Source organism: Phasianus colchicus, chromosome 25 (genome assembly GCF_987193195.1).
Source record: "Phasianus colchicus chromosome 25, bPhaCol1.hap1.1, whole genome shotgun sequence".
NCBI lineage: Eukaryota > Metazoa > Chordata > Aves > Galliformes > Phasianidae > Phasianus > Phasianus colchicus.
This window is the reverse complement of record NC_143460.1, coordinates 5,613,323-5,639,030: the sequence shown is the minus strand read 5'-3', so window position 1 is coordinate 5,639,030 and position 25,708 is coordinate 5,613,323. Positions and strand designations below refer to the sequence as shown.

The 25,708-nt window shown below is 48.9% G+C and overlaps 2 protein-coding genes across 5 annotated transcripts in view; both read left to right on the top strand.

Annotated features, from left to right (window-relative positions):
- KDM5B (lysine demethylase 5B) overlaps positions 1-4,309 on the top strand; it is a 28,125-nt gene extending 23,816 nt beyond the window's left edge. For all 4 annotated transcript variants that reach the window (XM_031608674.2, XM_031608673.2, XM_090124360.1 and 1 more), the window contains exons 24-27: positions 1,310-1,421; positions 2,004-2,158; positions 2,582-2,914; positions 3,428-4,309. In XM_031608674.2, the coding sequence (XP_031464534.2) occupies positions 1,310-1,421; positions 2,004-2,158; positions 2,582-2,914; positions 3,428-3,565 (738 nt within the window). In that variant the 3' untranslated portion in view covers positions 3,566-4,309. The remainder of the gene's footprint in view (positions 1-1,309; positions 1,422-2,003; positions 2,159-2,581; positions 2,915-3,427) is intronic.
- Positions 4,310-4,928: 619 nt separating this feature from the next.
- IPO9 (importin 9) lies at positions 4,929-24,486 on the top strand. The gene is made up of 24 exons (XM_031608541.2): positions 4,929-5,097; positions 7,163-7,224; positions 7,811-7,897; positions 8,422-8,623; positions 9,015-9,103; positions 9,357-9,443; positions 9,758-9,877; positions 10,927-11,027; positions 11,885-11,943; positions 12,453-12,604; positions 13,151-13,249; positions 13,381-13,487; positions 14,331-14,470; positions 14,878-15,037; positions 15,551-15,777; positions 15,997-16,145; positions 17,044-17,172; positions 17,781-18,056; positions 19,680-19,846; positions 20,992-21,125; positions 21,439-21,558; positions 22,075-22,176; positions 22,915-22,991; positions 23,383-24,486. The coding sequence occupies exons 1-24, from the start codon at positions 4,929-4,931 to the stop codon at positions 23,491-23,493; spliced, it is 3,126 nt and encodes a 1,041-aa protein (XP_031464401.2). The 3' UTR covers positions 23,494-24,486.
- Positions 24,487-25,708: the final 1,222 nt, after the last annotated feature.

The window sequence follows — 25,708 nt, the reverse complement described above, 5'->3', positions numbered from 1 at the left end:
CATGTCTTGCTTTACAGATGTAGGGAAGTAGGGTTGTTAGCCACAGTGCGTGTGCTCAGCTCCTGTTCTGTCCTGTGGTCCTGAGAACAACGGCTCCTGAAGGACCTTTTCTTCCTTCTGCTTCTCCCTGCTTCTGGGCACCGATGGGATGCCACTAATGGCAGTTGCTGAGATATTGTTTCTAAGAGCTCTCACTATTTGATTAGTCTTTGTGTTCTCATCTTACGAGTATTTGAATCTTACAGTTGGGAATGGAGACGCAAACCTTCCTGAGCTCTGAGCTCTGCTCAGATCAGGTGGTTTTCAGCAGAGGGTCTTCATCCCTCCATCCCTCTGTGTCACTTAAACTAAAACTCCCAGGCTGGACCTTGGCTGGAGCTGCCTTGAGTCGAGCTGCAGTGTTTAAGGTGGGAGCTGGGACAGTTTGGGGCTTCCTCTGGTAAAGAAATCTGTCAGCAAAAAGGGCAGTGAGAAGTGTGTCACAGTCCTGGTGTTCCTGAGATCATAAATGCAGGAGAAAAAAGCCTGAAACAAGAGGTCTGTGCAGCATTAAGGATACGAACCACCTTGGAATGACACGCAGTGTTGCTTTCAGGCTTTGCCTGAGCAGCATCACTTTTGCTTATCCAACTGCTGCTCTGCCCGGGGCTGGGGCTGCTCTGTGCTGCCTGTGTGGCCGGGCTGGGGCTGCACCTCTGGAGCAGCAGCAGTGAGGGGGTCTGGGCAGGAGCTCAGTGCAGCCATGGGGTTCTGTCCCTTCTCGGGTTGAGCTGTGAGCCAGAACCTCGCTCTGCATGGACTCTGAGTTTTCTTTGTTGGATGATGTTCCTTGGCATTGCCCTCCTGTCCTGCAGCAGCGGTGCCTCCCATAGAACTGCAGCCCAGGGCACTGCACAGAGGGGGCAACGGGGTGTGAGAAACTAACCTGAAAACCAGCTGTGAGCAGGGAAAGTGAAGGGGGTTCATAAAGGTGCCCAGATGCCCAGAGTGAAGGTTGGGTGCTCCTGTGAGAGGTGTCAGGAGAGGCTCAGGAAGGAGCTGAGCCGGCCGGGATGGTGACCCCAGGGCTGTGGAGGTGTCACCATGGCCATGTGAGCGGGGACAGCATGCAGTCACAACCTGAGCCAGCAGCTCCCAGCCCGGCTGTAATGCTGCTCGTGTTCCAGGTTCAGGATGAAGGGTTTAGGGATCAAGTTCCAAGCAGCTGTGAAAGAAACGAGTTCTGATTTTTCATTTTGCAGCTATCTGACGCTTCAGACCGAAATGCGTAATGAAAATCCTGTGCGTTGTGTTCTGCTTTGTTTTCTAGGTGTCTCAAACAATCGGAGCTATGTCATTCTCCATGCCTCATGACTGGGATAACAGAACCATATATTTACATTCTCCATTTTCTACAGGACAGCAATGCATCCCACTTCATGGTTTGTAATCTTCACTTTGATAGTTTTCTTTCTTTTTCTTTTCTTTTTCTCATGTGTTTGATGGAGGAGAGGTCCATGTCCAGCCTTAGTTTCATGCTTCCAAGTAGGAGCACTCTGTAATTCAGTGCCACAAAGCAGTGAAATGGGCCGTGAGCTGCCCTCTCTGCGTTCTGTGGGGTGGGGGTGGTGCCCATAGGGCAGGTTTCAGGTGCAAGGCTCATCCTCAGCTCTTCCTCCTCTCCTCTTTCGGCTTCACTTCTGAATTCCACTCTGTTCATCTCATCCACTCGTGCTGCAGTGAGATCACGACACTAATTGTGTCTTCAGAGGAAGGAGAACGATGGCAGTGCTTTGCCATAGGGCTGGCACAAACCACAGGCAGGGGAGGATGAAGTCACAGTGCTGCTAAGTAACTTCTGAGGAAACTTTTAACTCTCATTTTAACTCTGCTGTTAAAAACGAGCGGCGAAGAGGGAACAGATGAGAGTAAATTTGTTCAGTTGCAGATTTAAGGTCTTTCACGGGTTGTGTTCCATCAGTGCTGACATGGAGGGATTCCTTTTCTTCTCTCCTTGCTGGCAGTCGTTAGCACCGAGCTGGACGAGCTGATGATGGAAGCGCAGCTGCTGCAGGTTTCTCTGCCTGAAATACAGGAGCTGTACCAGATCCTATTCACAAAGCAAAGCCCCGCTCTGCAGGCTGAGCAGAAACCGTCGGGTGGGCCGAGCAATGAAAAGGTGAATGTCTGAGCGTGGGGGGCAGCGCGGGCATCGTGCTGTGTGTGTGAGCGTGGAAGGTGCTTCCCATGCCCCAGAGCAGTGGAGATGTTGGTAACGTGTCCAATCCATCAGATGTCATTTGGGGTCTGATGCATTTCTGCAGTTTGAATCTGGATTTTGTGATCCCTCCTCTTCATGATAAATACATCTGTCCCTGTGCTCGGCGCCCTGCTGGCTGCCCCTGGGGCACTGCGTGGACAGGAGATGAGAATCTTCTTTCTATAAACTCTCATTGAAGTGTGACCCCGTCCTTTGCTCCCCTACGCAGCGCTCTGACAAACTCTGCTTGTACTGGAGACTCCTCCTAAGCACGGGGTGTAGTATAATGGAGTTGTGTCCGTCAGCTCTGTCCTCACCATTTGCCAAATACCTTTCTGACAGAGCGAGTGCTGCCGGGGCAAAAAGGATGGAATGAGTTACATGGAGAGAAAAATGAAGCGCCGTTTCGAGAGAGAGAGCTTCTGCGAGGAGAAGAGAGCAAGGGTAAGAAAAATGAGAACGCCCAAAAAGAAGAAACTGAAACTGAGTCACACGAAGGATCTGAGCAGCAGCAGCAGCAGGATGGAGAGGGAGAGGGAGCGGCTCCTGGAGGTGCAGCGCAGCAGTGAAAGCCATTTGGTTCCTTCCGACACGTCGTTCTCTGAGCAGGAGGACTCTGAGGATGAAGATGCCATCTGCCCTGCAGTGACGTGTCTGCAGCCTGAGGGAGAGGAGGTGAGTGGAGCTGATCCCACTGAGCGCCGGGCCGGGAGCTGCTGGTCTGCAGAAATGCTGTTTGCAAAGAGAGGGAGGCAGTGTGAGGGGTGTGAAGGTGTCACACCTCTGAATTCCCCAGGAGCAGCAGGGAAGGGGAGCGGGGCTGAGCATCACAGCAGTGCTGTGGGGCTGGGAAGGGGCAGCAGGGTGAATGGGAATGCGTTCGCTTCCACTCCTGAATGTGGGCACAGAGCCCTGCAGCTCTGCTGTGCCCATCTGTGCTGAAAGATGGGGAAGAATGGCATTGCCCTGCGTGTGAGAGGCTGCCTTTCTGTCCACATCACTGCCCCAGGTGGGAGAGCTGGGAGGGGAGGGCAGTTTGTGAGTCCCACAGCAGGAGCCGGGCTGCAGTGGTTTGGGTCCCAGTGCAGCAGTGCTGTGCTCTCATTGGATAAATGGGGTTGGAAAGCGACTCCTGAATGCCGTCCGTTTGTCCCGTGCCTCTGAACCGCAGCATCCGTTCCTCCCCAGGTGGACTGGGTCCAGTGCGATGGCAGCTGCAACCAGTGGTTCCACCAGGTGTGCGTGGGCATCTCCCCCGAAATGGCCGAGAAGGAGGATTACATCTGTGCCAGCTGTGCCGGGAGGGGCTCCCCGTACCGAAAGTGAGAGCGTCCACAGAGCCTTCAGGACTGGAGCAGGGCGAGCTGCGCAGTTTTCCATTGGGGCTGCAGGGGCTGTTTGGAGAACCAGGCTGCGATTGGTGCTACTTCTATCCTCACGGGATCATTTTCCAGAACTCGAAACGATTTTTGACACTTTTGTATTCTCCCTTTGATCTTTGTGGTTGTGGAGGTTTGCGAAGCTGGCTGTCGGAGCGGGGGGGACTCGAAGGCACTGCTGGGCCGCGCTCCTTTCCTTGCACAGCGTCGCCGTACCTCTGGGATTTGCAGCGCTTTGAATCCTGCGCGGTGCACAGAGCCCCACAGCACGGGTTGTTCCAAGCAGTCCTCGTTGGAGGAGATCCCTGTTTACTCTGTTATCAACTCTTTGGAGACTTTTAGGTTTTGGGTTGTTTTTTTTTTTTTTTTGTTTCCCCGCCCCCCCACTTTGTTTTTGGTAGATTTAGGTTTATTTATCTGAGCAATAACTTCTATGTCTGGTTTCAGCGACTGGAATGGCAGCTGGGGACGCGTTGCTTTTAGCATTGGTTGATGTACAGAAGGCAGGTGGTAGATCCTAGTGTGACTGAGGGGCCGTGATGTAGAAGACAAAACAAACAAACAAACAAAAAAAAGCTCTGTAAAGTAATTGCCACAGCTGTATTTTGGCTTTCTCCTTTTTTGGGTAGCTTGTATCAAACGTTGCAGTTTATATTGTGGAATAAACCCCTGGTTATGTTATAAAATTAAACGGTGGTGTTTTTAGAGAACTTCCACGCTGTCCGTTTCCTCCGGGCGCTGCCGCGGCTTCGTGGCGCAGCTGAGCCCAAAACAAAAGAAAAAAACACCGTTGTTTTGTAAAGCGCTCCCAAAACCGGAGCGGCGCGGGTCGGGGGGCGGCGGCCACGCGCACAAACTCCGCCCCGCCGCTCCGGGATTCGGCGCGGCTGCGGGGCTTCGCTGCAGCCCGGGATCGACGCCGCGAAGGAACAAAGGCTCAGGAGCTACAGCTCGAAGCGGGCGGTGCTGCGGTGCCGCGGTGCCGCGGAGCGCCGCGAGGCTGCGTGGGGCTGGCAGGAAGCGCCGCACGTTTCCCTCCACGGAAGCGGCGTCCTGTCGTCGCCTCCGCGCCGGAAGCGCCGTCGCGCGGTTCGATGGCGGGGCGGCGCCGCGCTGCTGCCCGCGGCCCCGCCCACCGCGCGCTCGGGGCGGCCCGGCCGCCGTTCGTCCTCCCCGCCGCCGGGGGGCGCCGCGCGCGGCGACGTCCCGACGCGGCGCGCGTGCGTGCGTGCGTTTGGCGCGCGGCGGCCCCGTATCCCGCGCGGCGGCGGCGGCGGCGGCGGCGGCGGCGGAGCGGAGCGCGAGGGGCGATGGCGGGAGCGGCGGCGGCGGCGGGGGGGCCGGGGGGCGGCGGGCCGGGGCCGGTGGCGCAGGGCCTGAAGGAGGCGCTGGTGGAGACGCTGACGGGGATCCTGTGCCCGGTGCAGGCGGTGCGCGCCGCCGCCGAGGAGCAGGTGAAGGTGCTGGAGGTGACGGAGGGTGAGTGAGCGCCGAGCCGCGGCGCAGCGGCGGGGCCGGGCCGTGCGGCCGGGGGGCGGCGGGCAGCCGGCAGGGCCGCGGGGTGGAGCCGCCGCCGCACCGGAGCCCTCGGGGCCGATCGGGGCCTCAGCGGGAGTCTGCACGTGGGGCAGCGCTGTGCTGTGGTGTTGTGGTTCTGTGTTGTTGTGTTGTGTTGTTGTGTTGTGTTCTGCTGCCTTGTGCAGTGCTGTGCTGTGTCGTTGTGTCGTTGTGTCGTTGTGTCGTTGTGTCGTTGTGTCGTTGTGTCGTGTTCTGCTGCCTTGTGCAGTGCAGCGCCGTGCTGTGCAGTGTTGTACTGTACCGCCCTGTGCTGCCCTGTGCTGCCCTGCGATGTGCAGTGCTGTGCTGTGCAGTGCTGTGCAGTGCTGTGCAGTGCGGAGTGCTGTGGGCACGGCGGGGTCTGCGCGGCCTCCTCAGCCGTGAGGGTTCTGTGCTGTTCTGTGCCGTACAGCTGCAGTGCTGTGCATGGAGCTCCGCGCGGCCCTGCAGTGCTCCCGGTGCTTCGTCGCTCCTCTCGGCGGATTTTCCCACTCTGTGGTGCCTGAAGGTCTCTCTGCTCCTGAACTTGAGCTCAGAGGAGCCTTGTGGTAAAGAGAAGGAAGATGCGAGGCTGTGCCTGCCCAGGGGTTGTGCAGTGATTGCTCCCAGTGGACGCGAGGCGAAGGGAAGGCAGGCGGTGTGACAGGAAGGTTCCCTGCTGTGATCTGTGTGCGATGCTCCGTTGGGCCATTTGTGGTGCAGCACACGGAGATGTTTTGTTGCCACCACGGCTGTTGGGCAGTTAATGGTGCTGGTGCAGCTGAACAGGGCTGGCAGTGCTGTATGGGATTAGGATGTGCAGGAACACAGCAGGACTGTGCTTTGTGGGTAAAGGAAATCCAGGAGACGAGGAATGGAGTCAATAAAATGAGTTGGGAGGGATCTGAGGGCATCACTGAGTCCAAACCTTGTCATCTACACGTTCACTTTATCCTGCATTACGGATATCCTGAGGTCACCCAGCACTTTGCTGCTGACCTCCCCAGCACATCGCAGCTCTGCTGTGGGGTGCTTTAACACCTTCACCTGGGGAAGGCTCCCCAGGCTGCTCCCATGGAGCTGCACGTGGCACCAAACCAGAGGGGATGGGAGAGATTCAGGCTGTGTGGGTCGGAGCTGCTGACCTCGATGAGGGCTGCCAGGCTTTGAAACATGCTGTCCAAAGAAGCTTTGCTGTTTCCAAGCTTGAATGGAAGGGCCAAAACCTGACTAGAAAATACTCTGAGCAACCTGGTTTGATCCCACTGGTGCTGCATTGATGCAAGGGTGGGCTGGAGACCTGCGGGGATCCCTTCATCTGCATTACTTTGTGCTGTTGGGAGTCAAGGAGCACGGGAGGGACGAGCTGTATCCGCTTTGCAGATGCCAAGAGGAGGAGCAAGAGCAGCATTGTGTTTGCCAGCACCGTGTTGTTGTGGGAAAGAAATGTGGATCACGTGAACCAGGAGTGCTTTAAAGTGCTATAAAGAAACCAGAAATATGGCTGTCATTAAGCGTGTTTTAAAGATAGAACACTGACAGTAAAAACGAGGGCAGTGCAACCATTACATTCACGGAGTCACAGAACGGTTTCAGTTCTAACCCGAACCCTTAGAGGCCATCTGGTCCCACTCCCTGCCATGCACGGGGTCACCCCCAGCCCCAGCAGTGCTCACAGCCCTGCCCTGACCCAGGGGGGAACAGTTCAGCTGCAGCTAAGGGGAGTTTAAGCCCAGTGCATCTCATAGTGCACTTGTTAACCTGAGTTGCAACATTTTTACCCGTGAAAGAAAGAAGTGAGGAGCTGAGACAACAAATGAAGTTTGTGCAGGGAGCACAGGGGAGAATGAATGCTCAGTGATTCATTTGAGAAGCTCTGCACTGGAACTGTCTTCCCCTTCCCACGTATGAGTCATGCCATTGGTATTGTGTCTTCCTCCAAAAATCTTGGTGATTTTCTCTGTGTGGGAATGAAAGTTCTGATACAAACCTTTCTTTTGTGTTGCAGAGTTTGGTGTCCATTTGGCAGAGCTGACTGTGGACCCGCAGGGAGCGCTGGCCATCCGGCAGGTGAGCTCACACCCATGGGCAGCACTGCAGTTTGTGGGGCGTCCTGCTGTGTCCTGGGGGAGCCAGAGGTGGTTTTCCTTTGTCCCTTCATTTTCCCTTAGGTTTCTGTGGGTTTTTCTCTTGTTCCTTCAGCATATCCAGGTGTGCTGACGTTTCCTTTCCTGAAAGCAGTGCTTTTTGGGTCTGCTCAGCCTGCTGCTGGGCAGCGTGGTGCTGGCTGTGTGCAGTGGACACCAGCAGCAGAAGTCCTCTTCTCTCTGCCACAGCTTTTCCTGTTGGTATTTTCCTCCTTGAAAAGGAGGTTTAGGTTCTGTGTTTTTGTGGTTACAATGTGGTCCCTACCTCGTGCTCTTGTAGAGGTGAGAAATAGCAGCCTTCTTGTGTCACTGCTGTGTAGGCTGTCACTGTGCAAGGAGTGGCCATCAGTTCAGCTTTTTACTGCTGTGGCTTTTTCAGCAGTTTGACAAAGACTTGCATTTTGGTAAAAGCAGTGTGACGGGATGGGGGGGCTCAGCAGACGGGTGGGGGTGGTGCTTGCTGTTGTTATGAGATTTGTTCCTAATTTGTGACCTCTCTTCTAATGCAGCTAGCATCCGTCATTTTGAAACAGTATGTGGAGACTCACTGGTGTTCTCAGTCAGAAAAGTTTAGACCTCCAGAGACCACAGAGAGGGTAAGGCTTTGCTTCTTGTTTCCTGATTTAAGATGCTCTTTATCCATCAAGAATATGAACTGGTTCCCTGAAATAGGTCTTAGGACTGGTGCCCCAGAAGCGTTGCCCTTTTTCCTTCTTTCCCTTTGGGGCTGGGTGCCTGGTTCTCCTTCACCCAAACCTTACAAAGAAAGCAAACACAGGCCCTGACATTGGAACTGGCATTTATATCAATGAGCCCAGGGTGTCCTTCAACCATGTCTGCATCCAATCTCGTTGCAGCTCTGAAATGGGGAAGGCAGTTGCTGTGTGCCTGCCTGAGGGCTTTGCCTGAGGAGAGCGCTACATTACAACACACCCAGCAGCTTTCCCTGAAAGGAAACACAGAATGCAGTCTGCCAGGTTTACTTGTCCCCTGAGCATTCATTTTATAAACCTGACGTTGAAGCTGTATCAGGATACGGTCACAGATGCCACAACTTGGTTTTGAGTAGCTTGTCCTGTGACTGGGGATGTATTGTGCTAAACGCTGTGGTTCTCTACAGGCAAAAGTTGCTATTAGAGAGCTCCTACCCAGCGGGCTGAGAGAATCCATCAGCAAAGTGCGCTCCAGCGTTGCCTACGCAGTGTCAGCAATAGCCCACTGGGACTGGCCCGAAGCCTGGCCTGAGCTCTTCAACCTCCTGATGGAGATGCTGGTTAGTGGAGATGTGAACGTGGTGCATGGAGCCATGAGAGTGCTGACAGGTACGTGCACACAGCAGGGCTGCCCGAGGAGATGCTGTAGGCTTTTCCTTTCCCAGCATTCTGTCCCTTTGTACTGCAAATTGAGCTAGAACTTGCTGCTGCTGCTCTGCAGGGCACGATGCCTGCTGCTTGCTGCTGGGAGCTGAGGAAGCGCAGTGTCAGGCTCTGTGCTGCGGGCTGCAGCCCCACAAGAGCTTTGTAACTCCCTGCTCTCAGATATCTGCCATTTTCAGCATGACATTTGTCTGCTGTCCCTCAGGGATTGCCATGGGTAGGACAGCCAGCGCTGGTCTAGGCAAGCATGAAGCAATTCATTTCCCAGTGTTCTCTGTGTTGTTCTTATGGGTTTGTTTTCTTCTAAGAAATCCCCTTGTTTTTTTCTGTTTTGCAGAGTTTACACGGGAAGTGACGGACACACAGATGCCACATGTTGCTCCTGTTATTCTTCCAGAGATGTACAAAATCTTCACAATGGCTGAGGTATATCTTCACTCTTAAATGGGTACTGAGTTGCATTGGTGGGAATGTTTCTTGGAGCAGAGAAACAGCAGATGTGAAGGTTGAACTGTACCATGGTAAGGCTTAAAGTGTTTCCTCTGTGCTGTGATCATTTGTGACAGCTAATGTTTCAACTGAAATGTTGAAGCCAATGATGAAATAAAAGGGATTCAAATAAAGCAGAACAAAAATCTCTCTTAAAAACATCTGGTATTCCCTATCTGTTGTTTTACAGGTGTATGGTATTCGCACGAGGTCACGTGCAGTGGAGATATTTACCACGTGTGCCCATATGATCTGTAACATGGAGGAACTGGAAAAGGCAAGAGTTTAACCTACCCTACAACACGTGTTGAATGTGTGTAATTTCCTGCTCGCAGAGTGGCCACCTCCCTGGTTTATGTGCACGTTTTGATGCTGTGCTTGGTTTCCATAACTGAGTTTAACAGACGTGCAGGGACAGCTTGGAGGGAGGGGGTCAGCCTGGGGAGGAGATAAGGACCACTCCTTTGCTTGGAAATCCCTGGAGGAGCCTCCAGTGGCCAGGGGGAACACTTGTTTGGCTGAGCACAGGGTGGCCCTTTGCTTTTATCTGTTACCTGGAACTCACCTCTCCTTGCACTGATTTTTAACCAGGGTGCAGCCAAAGTCCTGATATTCCCTGTGGTGCAGCAGTTCACAGAGGCTTTTGTTCAGGCCCTGCAGATACCCGATGGACCCACATCAGACAGTGGATTTAAGATGGAAGTCCTGAAAGTAAGTTGGTTAACACTGATAGGAAATGACCAAATACAGAAACACTGCCAGGTGTGCTGGGAAAGACAGAAAGTCGAGTGCTGTGTTGCTCCTCCTGACACTGCCTGCGTTATGAGTTGTGAAGCTTTCTGGCTCCCAGTGCCATGCAGTTTTGAAATACAGAATTGTGCCTGCACTGAAGATGTGTGTGGTGAGCTCCATGGAGATGTGTTGGTGCATTATTGGGTTGTAGGTCTGTGAAGGTGGACAGCTGTGTTCCCTGAGTAAAATCATAATGCACTTACTGTAAACAAGCATAAAGTTTTTCATAACGATTAGCTTTGCTCCTGAGCCAAGAAATTAAATGCTGGAAGGTGCAGGAGATGCTGTTGTGGTATTCAAAGGAGCAGCTGTTATGTTCCATGTTGTGGAACTGGTTTTCGTGGTCCTGTTAAAGGCAGCAGCACTGTGTTACTGCATCCCATCGCTTCCCCTGCTGCTGCCTCTCCTCAGTGAGGGATGCAGTGCTGTAAGAGCAGTAGGAGCCATTGATGGATGGTGGCAGCTCTGTGTGAGGGGAGCAGTGTTCTGGCTGGGTGCTCGGGGCAACCAGTGGTTTGTCACTTACGGCTTCTAAACTAATGATAGCAATTTTCTAAGGCAAAAGGAATTCAGGTGTAAGACCTATAAATTGCCTTTCCTTCCAGGAAAGTGCATTTTGTAGTCATTGTAGTGCAGAAATGAGAAAACTCAAGGGATTATTAGGCCCGCTCTGCAGATAAGATGATTGCTGGAACTCCTGAAGTGCAGGGGCAATGGGAGAAAGCATGGAGACATTTTTGGTAATATATTTTCAACCAGCTGCAAGATCCCATCCTTTTTTTTTTTTTTTTTTTTTTTCCCCCTCAGCAAAGTACTGAGAAATAAACAGCAGAAAGATGCCTTTTTTCTTCCCTATCTCTTGAGGACACTTGGGATTATTTCCATTGGTAATGGAAGTGCAGCCCATGAGCTGGGTTTTGGTGGTGTTCCCTGGTTTCCCTCCTGATCGCTGCTCTTTGTCCTTCCAGGCTGTGACAGCACTGGTGAAGAACTACCCGAAGCACATGGTGTCCTCAATGCAGCAGATCCTGCCCATTGTGTGGAACACCCTTACAGAAAGTGCTGCCTTATATCCTTTGCAGTGAATGCTTTTAACTGGAGTAGAACAAGACAAACTATCTTGTACCTAATAAGGACTTGAACATGGCTGAAGAGTGTGAGACCATGACCAGCAATGCAGGAATTTGTTGTAGAGATTCTGTGGGTATTCCAGTTGGGCTCCATGAAGTTCCTTTGGCCTGAGTCAGTTACAGTAAACCATGGGAGCACCCACACTGTGCTGGCTGCAGAACTGTGGCCAACCTCTGCATTCTCTCTGGTGCTCTTCAGTGAAAATTGCCTTCTTCAAACAGTGCCAGGTAGTGATGTAAAGACTTCAGAGGAGAACCTACTTTATCCCTTGCTGCAGCAGTAATGACTGGTTACGTTTGCTGCTGAAGCTGAATTTGCCTTTTAAATGTTATCAGTTAGTCATTACTTTGCTGGGCAATCTGCAATGTTAAAGTTCTGCTGGTAGTTTTCATGGTACATGCAAACTGACAAGCCAGATCTTCCACATCCGCTCCAGGTTAACTTTGTGCTGCTGTGGCTCCTCACCTTTGGGAGCACTGAGGTGTAGATGAGCTCCTTGTGCCCTGGGTAGGCTGAGTCTGAGTGGTTCCATTGTGGCATAGCTTTAGTGTGGGTGAAACTTTGGGTTTCCATGGAGGATTTGGTGTGTGCGAATGGAGTTGTCCAGGGTTGCTGTCAGGTGATGGAGAAGTGGTTTCTGCAGCTGGGCAGGAGTTCCCAGGGTTGATCTTCTGTTCGAAACACATCACTGTGTGTAACCCATGTTCCTAAGAAAGAAAGCATAGTCATTATTAGTTTTTTTAATTCATGTTAGATGCGTCTTAGAAACATACATGTTCACTTAACTTCATCTACTTATGTGAGAACAGAAGTAAATTATACAGAAGAGGTGGAGGATCCTGTGGATTCTGATGGTGAGAACTTGTTGTACTGCACTTCTGAGTCCTCTTTTGGAGAGGAATGGACTTACCTAAATATTGCTGTTGTCAAAACAGTTGCAGAAACACCTCGGGAGTTCATGCTTAATGTACATTTACAGTGTTGGGAAGAAGTGATGGACGCTGTTCTAAGTTTCATGTGGCTGTGATCAGTGAAGCTGCATAACTTAAGGTTTCTAACGACTCAAGGAGTGAGTTTTGCAGCAGTTTTGAGGTAAAACTGATGGGACAAAAGAAAACCAAACAGGTTTTATTTTGGGCTTGATAAATTTTAGTGAGGGGTGTGCAGTGATATGGGAAGAGAGCAGAAGGTGATCAAATCAGAGTCCTCCCAGCGCTGCTGCTGCCCTTGCTGGTCCAGGAGCAAGAACAGCCATTATCCCATCAGACAGCCTAGAAGTCTGTAATTATATTTTACACCCATTTATACTTCTGTGTATGTTAGCATTTGGAATCATGGTCCTTTTTTTCATTTCTTTGTTCAGGTGAAGTGTTGGGATTTGAAAATCTGGTGTTCAGCATATTTGAGTTTGTTCATGCCTTGTTGGAAAACAACAAATTTAAGAGCACAGTGAAGAAGGCTTTGCCAGAGCTGATCTACTACATCCTTCTTTACATGCAGATCACAGAGGAGCAGGTGAGCAAGTTTGTCTTGTGTAGGAAGTAAATGAGATAAGAGATTTAAACCAATTAATGTCCTAGGAAGTGTTTCAGTGCATGGAAGCTGCTGTAAGCTAACATAGTTACTTAGGGATGTGGTTTAGAGGACAGTTTTGCTGGTAGGTGGGTGATTGGGCTAGATGATCTTAAAGGTCGTTTCCAACCCTTATGGTTCTGTGCTGTTCCATCAATTTATCATGGCATCCAAGTGTTCCTATCAATAGCACCATGTATGCAACAGTGAAGGAATGTGTTGTGAAAATGAAGATTACCAAACTGGAATGGGTAACAGCAGATGCTGTTAAAGCTTCATCTGCTTCTCCCATTCCTCTTCTATAAATAAAGTTGCGTAGCATTGATTTCAGCTCTGTCATGAGTTTGTGAAACTGATTTCAAATGAGGGGCAGAGGAGCAAGATGGGCTCAGGACAGAGAGGGCCTCTTCTTTTCAAATATTACTGCAACAGCATGTAAAAATCATCATTGTTATCCTCCCTTTCCTTCTTGTCTCCTTTCTGTTTCAGATAAAGGTTTGGACTGCAAATCCCCAGCAGTTTGTGGAGGATGAGGATGATGATACTTTTTCCTATACAGTGAGGATTGCTGCTCAAGATCTGTTGCTGGTATGAAAAATATTCCATGTTTAGAAGCAACCAAAGAATGAGAACAATACATTTAGCTTCATTTTGAGCGTTTGGAGTAAAGCCCACCTTTTAAAGTCTTTAACTAAACATGATTATTTCCCTCTGCACAGGCTGTGGCTGCTGATTTCCAGAATGAGAGTGCAAGTGCTTTGGCTGCAGCAGCTACGAGGCACTTACAGGAAGCTGAGCAGGCCAAGAACAGTGGTGCTGAGCACTGGTGAGGAGATGGGACAGCAAGGAGCTGCAGCAATGGGTTCTGTAGTACTGAGGGCAATACAAGTCAGTCAAGTTTTTGTGGCTGCTGATGGGCAAGGATGACATCTGAGAATTGATTAGGAGAAGAAAAAGGGAGTAGGGTATTTCTCAAGCCAGATGCAGAAACCTTCCTGTGGAAACTCTTCCCCAGGTGTCTGTCCCAGACTCCTTCCTCCCTTGACTGACAGTTCCTTAAAGCATGTCGTAGTAAAGCGTTGTTTGTTGGATCCAAAGAGACATTGGCAGAACCTTCTCTTTCTGCTCAGTTAAGTGGGCTCAGAATTTCAGGCATCTCCCTCAGTGCTTCTGCACATAGAATAATCAGCTGAGATACAGTTGGAGACTGCAGAACCAGTCCTTTAATCCTTCAGAACAAAGTCTTTCTTCCTTCCTTTCTTCCTTCCTTTCTTCCTTCCTTTCTTCCTTCCTTTCTTCCTTCCTTTCTTCCTTCCTTTCTTCCTTCCTTTCTTCCTTCCTTTCTTCCTTCCTTTCTTCCTTCCTTTCTTCCTTCCTTTCTTCCTTCCTTTCTTCCTTCCTTCTGGAGGGGGAAAAGTGGTACAAGCAGCAGAATTTCTTTTAACCCAAAATGTGAAAAGGGATTGAGAATGCTGCCTGTCCTGGCTGAGATTCCGAGTCCCCACATTGCAGATTTTTGTGAATGTTCGCTTGTTTCTGCTTTGGGATCAAGTAGGTAATTGTGTCAGCTTAGAGAAAAAGATCTGAATGGTTTTCCTTCAAATTCTTGATTTATTTATTGGGGTGGTGGTGGGCAGAAAAGCCTAAAAGCATCTGGATTCTTCTACAGGTGGAAAATACACGAAGCTTGTATGCTGGCCCTGGGCTCTGTGAAGTCCATTATTACAGACAGCGTGAAGAACGGCCGAATACATTTTGACATGCATGGCTTCCTGACCAACGTTGTTCTTGCAGACCTCAACCTTTCAGGTAAGCCAGCCCTGGCCATTGGTCAACATGCTGCTGAGTGCCAGGGTTTGAAAACTTCTTACAGGTGCAGGTGTCTGGTGTGCATGTGCTGTTGTGCAGTGCCAGCGTCCCGTTTTCTTTAAGCTGAGGCTGATGCTGGTCACAGCAGATCAACCCAAATAGTACTAATGGTGAGGAGGATCCTGTTACTGGGAGCTCTGTGTGCTTCTGCTTTCTGTATTGTGGTACATCAGCATGCAGGGAGGTCAGAGAAGTTGACTTTAAAGTCCTTGCAAATAATTAAACCTTGAGAAATTGTTTATAATTTAACGACTTTCCCGCTGGGATGGCAAAACTTTGGGTGATGGATGGAAGCAGCTCTGACTTTAAATTCATGAAATTCACTCTGTTTTCATGCTTTGTTTTAGTGTCCCCTTTTCTCCTGGGCCGGGCCCTCTGGGCCGCCAGCCGTTTCACAGTGGCCATGTCCCCAGAGCTCATCCAGCAGTTCCTGCAAGCCACAGTCAGTGGTCTGCATGAAACCCAGCCGCCTTCTGTCCGAATCTCTGCAGTCAGAGCTATCTGGGGGTAAGCAAAGATACTCCAAGCCTCAGGGATCTGTATTAGAAATTACATTTTTAAAGCTTGTACATTAAAATATAATATTTCTGTACAGACTGTGGAAGTAATGGCATGGAATGAATTAAGTATCAGTGTAAGAAGTTCAAGTGAGCAAGTTCAAAGCAGTAACTCTGATGAGGAATAAGAAGTTGAGGTTCAAGGTTATGTACAGTACAATGTTATAATAGATACAGTCCCAAATAGAAGCAGAAATAGATGGTGGTGACAAGCATGGAAATGAAACCATGGTTAGTGCTGTGCAGACAGAAGTATGACTCTAACAGAATGTGTCCTTGTGGGACAGATCAGGGCAATAATAAAGTTGAGAGATCAAGGAAGAAGTGTGCTGATGGGGAGAAGTGCTAGAGGAGTCAACTTACAGAAGAGCAGGCGGGATGAAATGTCCATTTATGTATAATCCAGTGATACAAATATAAAACACTTCAGTACCTTCTGTGTGCATTTTTGTATCATGTCTAGCTACTGTGACCAGCTGAAGATCTCTGAGAGCACCCATGTGTTGCAGCCTTTCCTTCCCAGCATCCTTGATGGTCTGATCCATTTGGCAACGCAGTTCAGCTCAGAGGTGCTCAACCTGGTGATGGAGACGCTGTGCATTGTCTGCACGGTGGACCCAGCGTTTACAGCAAGTGTGGAGAACAAGATCTGCCCCTTCACCATCGCCATCTTTCTGAAGTACAGCAATGGTGTGTGTTCAGGTCATGTTGTCAAGCACGGTTGGTTTTGCTAATGGATCCTGATCAGGATTATGACTGTGCTAACATGTAATAAATCAGGATTGAATGAACGTTGATTCGTACTGTAAAACTAGAAGGGAAAGTACTGCTTTGCCAGTTTGAAATAGTGGTAGCAAAAATTGAGATGTTTGTTAGTATGTTTTAGTAAATGGTGCTTTCTCTCTCCAGATCCAGTTGTTGCATCTCTTGCCCAAGATATCTTTAAGGAGCTAGCTCAGATAGAAGCCTGCCAGGGTCCAATGCAGATGAGGCTAATACCAACTCTTGTCAGCATCATGCAGGCCCCTGCTGACAAGATCCCAGCAGGGCTTTGTGCAGTAAGTGCTGTGGTGGTTCCTGGTCTGAGCTGGGGCCGATTCCCTGTTCTTTACCATCTTTTAGGATGGCTGCTCTGCAATGAGTAGGAAAATGGCTTTAAAATGCTTCTGAACAGTGACTTCAGTGTTTGTTAGATTGGTCTTTATGGAGAGAAGGCAAAATGCAGGTGGGGGGAAATGTTTCCAAAAGTGATGTGCTCTGTGGTCTTCCTCCACTCCCTGCAGTATATCCCCAGCTGTTCTGCTGTGACATAATCAAGTTTCACCAGTGACAGTGTTGTATTCTCCAGCAGAATATATAACTATTCCTTGTGTTTTTTTCTGAGTTTTTTCCTGATTTGTATTCGCATGTATAAATTGCTGGAGATAAACTGAACACATTTGTTGTTTCTCTAAAAAGTCCACTTAGAAGAGGTTGAGCATTGACTCCATAGAATGATTGCATGAAATTAGGCCCATAAATGTCTTAATAAAAAGGTTTATAATCTGTATATTGATCGGTATTGCTGTAACAATCACTAGTAGGTGATTAAAATAAATATAGATCAAGATAAACTGGAACGAGTCAGCCAGAACAATTCTCTGGTTGCACTGATCACTGTCAGGATAATGTACATCCCTGTGGAGCTGTTTGCCACATTGAGTGGTTTTACACCACTCTTAATGTTTGAACTGCATTGGGAACTTCACAGAGCACAGCACCGTGTGTCCATGGCAATTACAGTGGCTCAGGATGCATGACTTTTAAAATAAATGAAGTATTGCTGTGCGTAACATCAAGATGTGATGGTAGTACTGGGTCACATCTCTCCTGTTCATGACTGTAGTGCTTGCAGTGCTGCCTTTGTGTAGGGTGGCTGCTGTTGTAACAGTGCGTTTGTTTGTGGTTTCCTTTCAGACTTCTATTGATATATTAACCACAGTTGTGAGGAACACCAAACCTCCTCTGTCCCAGCTCCTGATCTGCCAAGCATTCCCTGCAGTGGCTCAGTGCAGCCTGAACACAGATGACAATGCTACCATGCAGGTAACACTGTAGGGAGTGGTAAGAGCTGCAGGGACAGGAGAGTTTGAGAGAAGTGACCAAATGGGACAGTTGGCAAAGCCTTTGAGGGGAGCCCAGGCTTTGCTTGCCAGTAGCTGTATCATCAGCTCCTCGGGAGGCTCTACTGCCTCCAGTCTGTCATTAAAGCATTGCTGTTCAGGGACCTGCAATGATTTCTGCTGAGATCATTCTGTAATTTGGAGGATCAGAGAAAATAGACTGGCAGCCTTGACCTGTTTTTTTTTTTTTTCCTGTTAGTGCTGTGGAGCACATAAAACCTCACTGCTTTTCTTCCCCCTTAATAATACTCATGACATCTAGGAATGACAGAGGCTGTCTGCAAGGAATGCCCTCAGGCACGAGGAAGCAGAACCTCCTGCATCTTGCTGCTTGGCGTTTTCTCATGTGCACATTTAAGTGGGAAGGGGAAGATAAACTTCTTTTGGTTGGTTCACATACTGAATGGAGGGAGAGCAAGGATTCAGCTCACAGGAGTAGTGCTGGTCTGAGCTGTGCTTGTTAGCGGTTGTGCTGTTACCTGATGATGGCTTTGGAAAGGGAAATGCTAACAGAGTGTCTTTCTCTTACAGAATGGTGGTGAGTGTCTCCGTGCGTACGTCTCAGTGGCTTTGGAGCAGATTGCACAGTGGCATGATGAGCAAGGCCACAATGGGTTGTGGTACGTGATGCAGGTGGTCAGCCAGCTTCTGGATCCAAGGACCTCGGAGTTCACTGCTGCCTTTGTGGGCAGGCTGGTCTCCACTTTAATTTCCAAAGCAGGGAGTGAGCTGGGAGAGAACTTGGACCAGATTCTGAGAGCCATCCTGAGCAAAATGCAACAAGCAGAGACACTCAGTGTAATGCAGGTGAGCAGCCCAGGAGGGTGAGAAGAAGTGTTGGGAAAGGAAACTGTCAGATTAAAAATAAAAATAAAAGTGCGTGCCTGATTGTTTATGGGTTGTGCACTCGGAGGTTCTGCACACCCTGTGAAGTAGTCAGGAAATGGCCTGCTCTGTTCATCCAGTGTTTTCTGGATTACCAGGTAAGCCAGGCTCTTGTTGGGTAAGCTTTAATGCACCTTAAATAGTCTCATGACCTTTTACTTGCAAGGACTGAACCTTCGGAAAGCACCTTCGATAGGGGTGTTGTGGCAAGGGCATGCTTTTGAGTGTGTCTGTGTGAACAGCTTGGAGCTGAGACCAGGTGAGCTTTAGGAGATGGGGTGTGTGGATGGCCTGCATCAGGACAGAGGTCAGATGAGAGTATCACAGTCTCCTCTGGCCTTGGTCTCCTTTTAGTGGCATGGTTTGTAGAATAATTTTATCCCAGTAGTGTTAATTCTCTTTCTTGTATGTGCCCTTAAAGTTCAGCATCTGCTGATGCCTGCCCTGCTTCCTGAGCAGCAGCTGTGGGAAGGCACTGTGCTGCCAGGACCCACCTCTGCCCTTGGTGAAGAACCTGGCTGAGACTCATCTGTTCTGACCCTTTTATTTTGGGTATCTCTGATTTGTAATGGTGCGTTTTTTCAAACTAGTACACATGTCATGTGTCATGTCATGAGGGCCACTCAAATATCAGCGCAGAGTTCATCTTCAGGTCTTGATTTTTTTTAGTTTTTCCCCCTTGGAAACACTGTTCATTCATAGCTATGCAAAATGGCTGTTGCTTTGGCTATTTCGGGATTTAAAAGATGCAGAAGCTTAAATCTGAACTAGTCACGTGAAGCCCCTGCAGCTGTGGAAGAGAACAAGTGCCCAGTGATGTTGAATTTCTTCTCTGTCTTAGCTTGAGATGAGTCTCTGCAGTAGGACAGCTTTCCCCTGAAGAAGCCACTGGAGATGCCCTCAGCTTAGGGGCTGATGTTTGGTCCTAGTCTGTAGGGCAGAACTGTAAATCTGTGTCTTGTAAATACCTTCGTAAAGCTTGCAGTTTAAAATTCAGAGCAGGAGGAGTGCTGCTGCATTATGGTGTGATGGCTGGCAGGCATGCTGGTGATGGAATACCCCTGGGGTGGAGAATATGGCTGTGGACAAGCAACTTCTGTGCCTTAGCATGGTGAGCATTCTGAGCTCTTTGTGCACAGGGCTGTGTGTACAGCATCAGACCAGTGAGCAGACATGGGTACCTGCACGACCTGCCTTTGCCGTGTGATGTTTTTGGTGATCAGAAGCCTTTCCTTTCTTTTTTTTTTTTTTTTTAATAGTTTTTTAATCTCTGCATTAGGAAGATTTGCTGATTTGAGGCATGGGTGTGAGTAGATGGATTCCTGACCTATTTTTTGTGGGTTAAATATTGCTTCTGATGGTAGCAGTATCCTTTCCTGCTTTTGTAGCACACTGTATCTTGCAGATGGTTTTACTTTCTTTTCCTCTTGGGGTCGGTAAGCACCATCTCCATTCCTACAGGGCACTCCATTTCTTGAATATTTGATAAAACATTTTCAGCTACTAAATAATGTACAGCTCATGTTTCCTTTTTTTCCCTGGCAGTCCTTGATTATGGTGTTTGCTCATTTGGTTCACTCACAACTGGAACCACTCCTTGAGTTCCTGTGCAGCCTCCCTGGACCAACAGGCAAGCCTGCCCTGGAGTTTGTGATGGCTGAATGGATGAGCAGACAGCACCTGTTCTATGGGCAGTATGAAGGCAAAGTCAGGTAGGATGTTCTGCTGCACCCGTGCCTTAATGGCAGCTGGCTGATCATCCTCTTGCAATTAAGCATGCTATGTGTGAGGGAAGGGGGGGCTGGTTCACACTTGTAGTGCTATGCCTGCATTGGGCAAAATGAATTATTTTCCTGTGCTGTCAGTTCAGCTCAGGAGAGCTGTGGTAATTGGAGCAGTCCCTGATGTTCCTCTGAGTGCTCCTATTGCTGCCCGGTGTTCTGTGCTGGAACAGGGGCACCCAGGTGGGAAGGGGGTGAGCACGGGACTGGTTGTGACATTACAGTTATGTGAGCAGGATGAGCATTGTTTCTGGATGTGAAATTCTCATTAAAAGCTGCAGTAGAAGACTGGGGCACTGTAGAAGGTTTCCTAAGAGAATTTGATGATTTCTCATTGATTTAACGAGTCAGTGAAGTAAATGAGAAGAAGCATGTTTAAGAGATAAATGTCAGAATGATGGAGGCAGTCAGATGGACACTCAGCAGTGTTGGCAGTCATGCTTGCTCTGTTGTGTTGCTCGGCAGTGATTCCTCCCATTTTGGGTGAGCTGAGAGCTCTCTGCAGGGTGCTCTGAGGCCATGGGAGCAGCCAGCACTGCAGCTGACAGAGAGAGAATTGTGAAGTCTGTTGTACAGCTCTGTCTCTGTATTATCCTGCATTAGAGTGGTTTGTATGCAGGTCATTTGGTGGTGCTGTGCTCTGTTCTAGGCCCCCATTTGGGGTTATTTACAGCAAAGGAGCTCACGATGCATTAGGAATTGCTGGATGTTTTCTGAGTAATGAAGGGAAGGAATGCCTTTGCAGAAGAGCCTGCTGTTCAGACCTGGGGAAATGGAAGTTACTAAATGGAAAACAAATAGCTCACACTGAGTAAACTGAGTAACTTACACCAGATAACCCTTCTGTGTTCCTCAGTCCCCGTCCCCGTGGATGGTGGGTTGAAGAAGTGGCTGTTTCACATCTTAATGTAAAACAGGAGAAACTGGAGAGCGCTGTAGTGCTTGTTCTTGGTGGCAGTGGATCAGAAGGGGCACCTGATGGCTGCTTGGGGACGTTCCCCACGTCCATCCTGCTGGGTGAGCTGGGTGGTGCAGGGGAATCCCCATCCCTAATTGTCCCAATCTCTGCTCCCCAGCTCAGTAGCTCTGTGCAAACTCCTGCAGTACGGCATCAACACAGATGACAAACGGCTTCAGGACATCAGGGTAAAGGGAGAAGAAATATTTAATATGGATGAGGGAATACGGACACGATCAAAATCAGCCAAAAGTAAGTCATGATTTTGCTGCCTTGGCTTTTTTTCTGTTAGTGGATGCTATGAAAGGTCTCACATACCAGATGATGCAAAGCTGTGGGAGGTATTACCCAGAAAAAGTGCAGGGAATCCATGCATCATGTATGTGACGTGTTGGTACACACGTACCAGCTCAGATATTGCCTGGTCCAGTGGTAAATTGCTAACTTTTGAGCACCTAAATTAGTGCTCCCAGTTCTTAATTTGATAGGATCTTTCCATCTGTAATTAGGGACAAACAACTTTTCATGAAGAGCAGCATGAATGTATCTTTCTCTTCTCTTACAGATCCTGAACGCTGGACAAACATTCCTTTGTTAGTAAAAATCTTAAAATTAATAATAAACGAGCTCTCGAATGCAATGGAAGCAAACGCATCTCGACAGACCACTGCAGACTGGAGCCAAGGTGAAACACTGGGATTGATTTTCCTCTTTAATGGCTCAAATCTACTCTGTAATCTCTTCAGAAGCATTTATAGTAATAAGAAACTGACAGTAATAACTATTACACCTGTAATTAGAACCATAGAATCTTTGGAGTTGGAAGGGATACTTAAATGGCACGTAGTTCAGTCTAGACTCCCCTGCAATGAACCAGTGTATGTAGTTAAACAAAGGTTTAAATAGTAATTGAGAGGATGAGTCACTGTGGTGTATTCTTATACCTGGAAATTATCGGGAAATGTTAATCTTACACGTGGAGTTGTATCTGGAAGTCAGGATCTGTCTGTGCACCAGGAGAATTACCTTTGCTTTGGTGTGTGGTTTCTTTCTCCTGGGGGACAGTGATGGCTGCAGGTGTCTCCCTTTGCCCCTGCAGAGCAGGGCTTTCTGCACAACAACTGTTCAGCCTCTACATACCACTGGCAGGTTGGACATCTTGGGTGTTGTTTATGTCTGGAAATGTTTGTTTTCTGAACAGATGATTCAAACGATATGTGGGAGGACCAGGAAGAGGATGAGGATGAAGATGAAGGCTTAGCAGGACAGTTCTTATCAGATATTCTTTCCACAAACAAGTATGGTAAGTCACAGCTTTTTAGTGCTTACTTGGAGATAAAACAGTGGGCGACATTCTAGTCTGAGTTTTCTTTGCTTGACAGCAGTGCAACAGAGATGAGAGGCAGAGGGAAGGAAGTGTCACAGTGGGGTTTTGTTTCAAACAGGAGAGTCTGAATGCTCTGCAGGCTTTGTGCTGCTGTGAGGTACAGGCAGGTGTTCCTCCTAAGGGAGAGTTGGTGTCAGAGGTGTAGGTGTGACCTGGGAATGGCAGTGTCATAGCAGTGGGTGAACTTGCTTGTGGAGTGGTCTTGAAAAAGAAGTGCTGCAAAAAGAAAATAGAGCACGTATAATATTCCTCCTTTCCTCTCCAGTTTGCATACAGTCTTAGGAAAGAGAACCTTACAGGCTAACATGGTGAAGGAGACTGCTTGCTTAGCACAGAACTGGAAGCGTGACACCCTGACATAAGATCAGGGCTGAGATAATAGTGCACATTACAGACTCGCTCACCCAGTATCCCATGTATGCTCATCTCAGCCCTGTGTTCCCTGGGACTCCCACTTTGACCCTTCATGTACCAGAGTGCAGTTTTGTTTCTAACCACAGAAGTTCAGGAGCAGACATGCTGGGTACAGAACTGCTTGCACAGCAGCACTGAAGCTACGTGTGGGTTGTTGTGTTTCAACAAGAGTCCAATAGAACACTCCCTGAGATGTTTTGCTCTGTTTATTGTTAAAACGTGCTGCCTTGCCTCTGACAGATGAGGATTACTATGAGGATGATGAAGAGGATGACCCAGATGCATTAAAGGACCCTCTTTACCAAATAGATCTCCAGGTGATGCTCTGGAATGAGGTTTTTTCATTTTAATCAAATGATGCCTGGAGCTGTTTTTCCTTACTGTATCTATAACTTGTGAATGAACAGATCTTTCTCAAACAGAGGAGGTGAGACTGCTGTCTATGAGCTTCACAGCTTTTTGCAGAAATCAGAAGCAGGGTGGAGATTGGAGCTCACGTAATTCCCTGTCACTGCCCTGTGCCATACTTTGTTCCTCCTTCTGAGCTCCCCCTGAGCCTTTCCCCTCTGTGCCCCCTCCTGCTGCATCGCTCCTCCCTGCAGTCCCTGTGTGTTATTTGGTGCCTGCTCTCGTTTATGTCGTGATGCAGGATAGAAGCAGGATTTCCCAGGAGGTGATGCTGACTGCTGCTTTCTGTCTCCCTTGCAGGCGTATCTCACTGACTTCCTGTGTCAGTTTGCACAGCAGCCCTGCTATGCCATGTTTTCAGACCATCTCAATGAGAATGAAAAGCGAGTGCTGCAGGCCATTGGCATATAAACCCACCCAGGAGAGCACACTGATCATATCTGAACCATGTTTCTTGGCTTATTCCATGTTTTATGATTAAACATAAAACATTCTCTGGTGCCCACCTGCTTGTTACAGGTGGATGATGGCCTCGTGGCGACGTATTGAGCCTCATCTTAACAAATCTGCTAAGGGAAGGAATACTCAGAAAGCAGCAAAGACAGAAGTCTGTTGAGCTTTGCACATTGGTCTCACCATGGGAGCACTTTCATTTTCCACAGTAACTTTCCAGGAAGTTCTTTAAAAAAAAAAAAAAAGAAAAAAAAAAGAAAAATGTGTCCTTAATATTTTTAAAAGCAAACTGTCTCTGCCTGTGAAGAGGCACTTAACTGAGTTCCACACAGCACAGCCCTCTGAGGAAGGAATTGGGTCACTCACAGATTGCTTGGACGTATCTCAAGAAATTTGGAAGGTTGTTCCTCTTCGTGTAACACACACAGGGTAAATATCTCCATCTCACAGTGTGACTTCTTTTTATAGAACCATGGACTCTTATCAGAGATGCCTGAATGGTATAGAACCTGTTTGCAGGAGTCTGGATGGGAAGCTGAGACAATAAACCAGAGCATATCTTCTTTCCTGTTGTGGATGGGGCTTTGTTGCTCACATTTACTGCCTGGTCCCACGGGAGCAGTTCTGTACCAATGCTTTGGTGTGCACATGCTGAGGGGAGCTACCACTGTTCTGTTCCTGTGCCATGTGGCTGCTGAAGGCGTCGGATTTGTGGAGCACAAAGAGCCACCATTTCAGGGGGAAGAAAACCGATTGTATTTAACAGCTGTGCTCCATGACAGCCACTCTGAACTACTTTGCTTCCTTCACACTCTTGTGTGTATTTTTATAGGGTGGTAAAATAACGTTTGCAAATTGATTTACCCGTAAGAACGGCGTGATGTATCACACAACACCTCTCTGCCTTTGGTTCCCCCTTGGGGAAGATGAAAATAAAACTATTGAAATGTACATCAGTATTCTTCTTGTAAAACAGACATAAAAGGAAATGGCACTCGTTTCCCAAAGTCACTTTTTCAGATATATTTCTCCCTAGGAAACCTTCCATGTGTGCTGCCTGAGAGTCATCTGAACAGAAAGGGAGTCCTGTAATGGATGCATCTGCTTAAAAGGAAAAGGCTGACCCATTATAGAGGTTCCTTTCTTAAGAAAGGTATTGCTGTTCCTTTGTGGAATGATGCTTTGAGTTGTATCTAAAGACCTCCAAGGAGTAATCATGTATCGTGCTGGTCTGATTTAGAGTGCAGCTTTCCAGGTTTTTACCAGGAGGGGGTGACAAATTAACTCCTTGACAAAGATGGCACAGCGTGTTCAGTGCCTGTGGGGAAATAACTGAGCGCTGCAGTGCTGTGAACGAGAGCAGGCAGAGCTGGCAGCCCTGCAGTGCTGCTCCAGCAGTGTGAGCCCTCAGTGCTTCTGTACAAACAGCTCTGCGAGGAGCAGAACCCGTGGGACTGGATCTTGTGTGGCTTTGTCTGGATTCGCTGTTATCTGATGAGGTGTAAGTTCTGATCAGAAGTTTCCATGCAGTTGATTTGTGGTATCTTTCCCTTCCCTGTGCATCCTCTGGTGTGTGAGCACACAGCCCTGTGCCCTGGTCTTCCCTCTGGGTGTGGCTCTGGCTTCTACCTTAACGTTTTTCTTGTTGAACTGAATTTTGTTTGAGATCTGTGTCTCTCAGCTTTCAGTGGGAAGGACATCACGTTAACGGTGCCATCCTGGGGAAACCCAGCAGGAGACGGATGGCTGCAGCGGTGCACGTGGAGGATCAGTGCGCTCAGTGCCTGACCGCAGCCCTGGGGAGAGCTGGGGCACCTTGGTTAGCTGGCGTTCCGCAGCGGATGCAGTGAGCTGTGCTGCATCAGAGCGGAGTGTCAGCAGAGCCAATGCAGACTCCATTTCAAGTCAGAAAATGGGGAAGAAAGGAGCTGTTGGGTAGTTTGCCGTGTTGGCAGCGGGCAGCACAAAACCAGCCATCGGTCCGTCCCTCCGTCCTTGGAGCCGAGCGCTTCCAGGCATTTCAGAGCAGCCGGGTGTGGTTTAAAGTGCAGATGGCCTCTTTGGGTCTGGTTGAGGGCTGAGCGGAGCTGCTGCTGGGGCTCCGCGCGTTGGGACGCTGCTCGATGTGCTCGGTGTGCTCGATGTGCTCCTGCGTCCTTTGGGCACGTTCAGC

Coding starts and splice junctions, on each gene's coding strand:
- IPO9 (XM_031608541.2), top strand. CDS start 4,929: ATGGCGGGAGCGGCGGCGGCGGCGGGGGGGCCGGGGGGCGGCGGGCCG. Junction 5,098..7,162: donor GGTGCTGGAGGTGACGGAGG/GTGAGTGAGCGC, acceptor TTTGTGTTGCAG/AGTTTGGTGTCCATTTGGCA. Junction 17,173..17,780: donor ATGACAATGCTACCATGCAG/GTAACACTGTAG, acceptor TTTCTCTTACAG/AATGGTGGTGAGTGTCTCCG.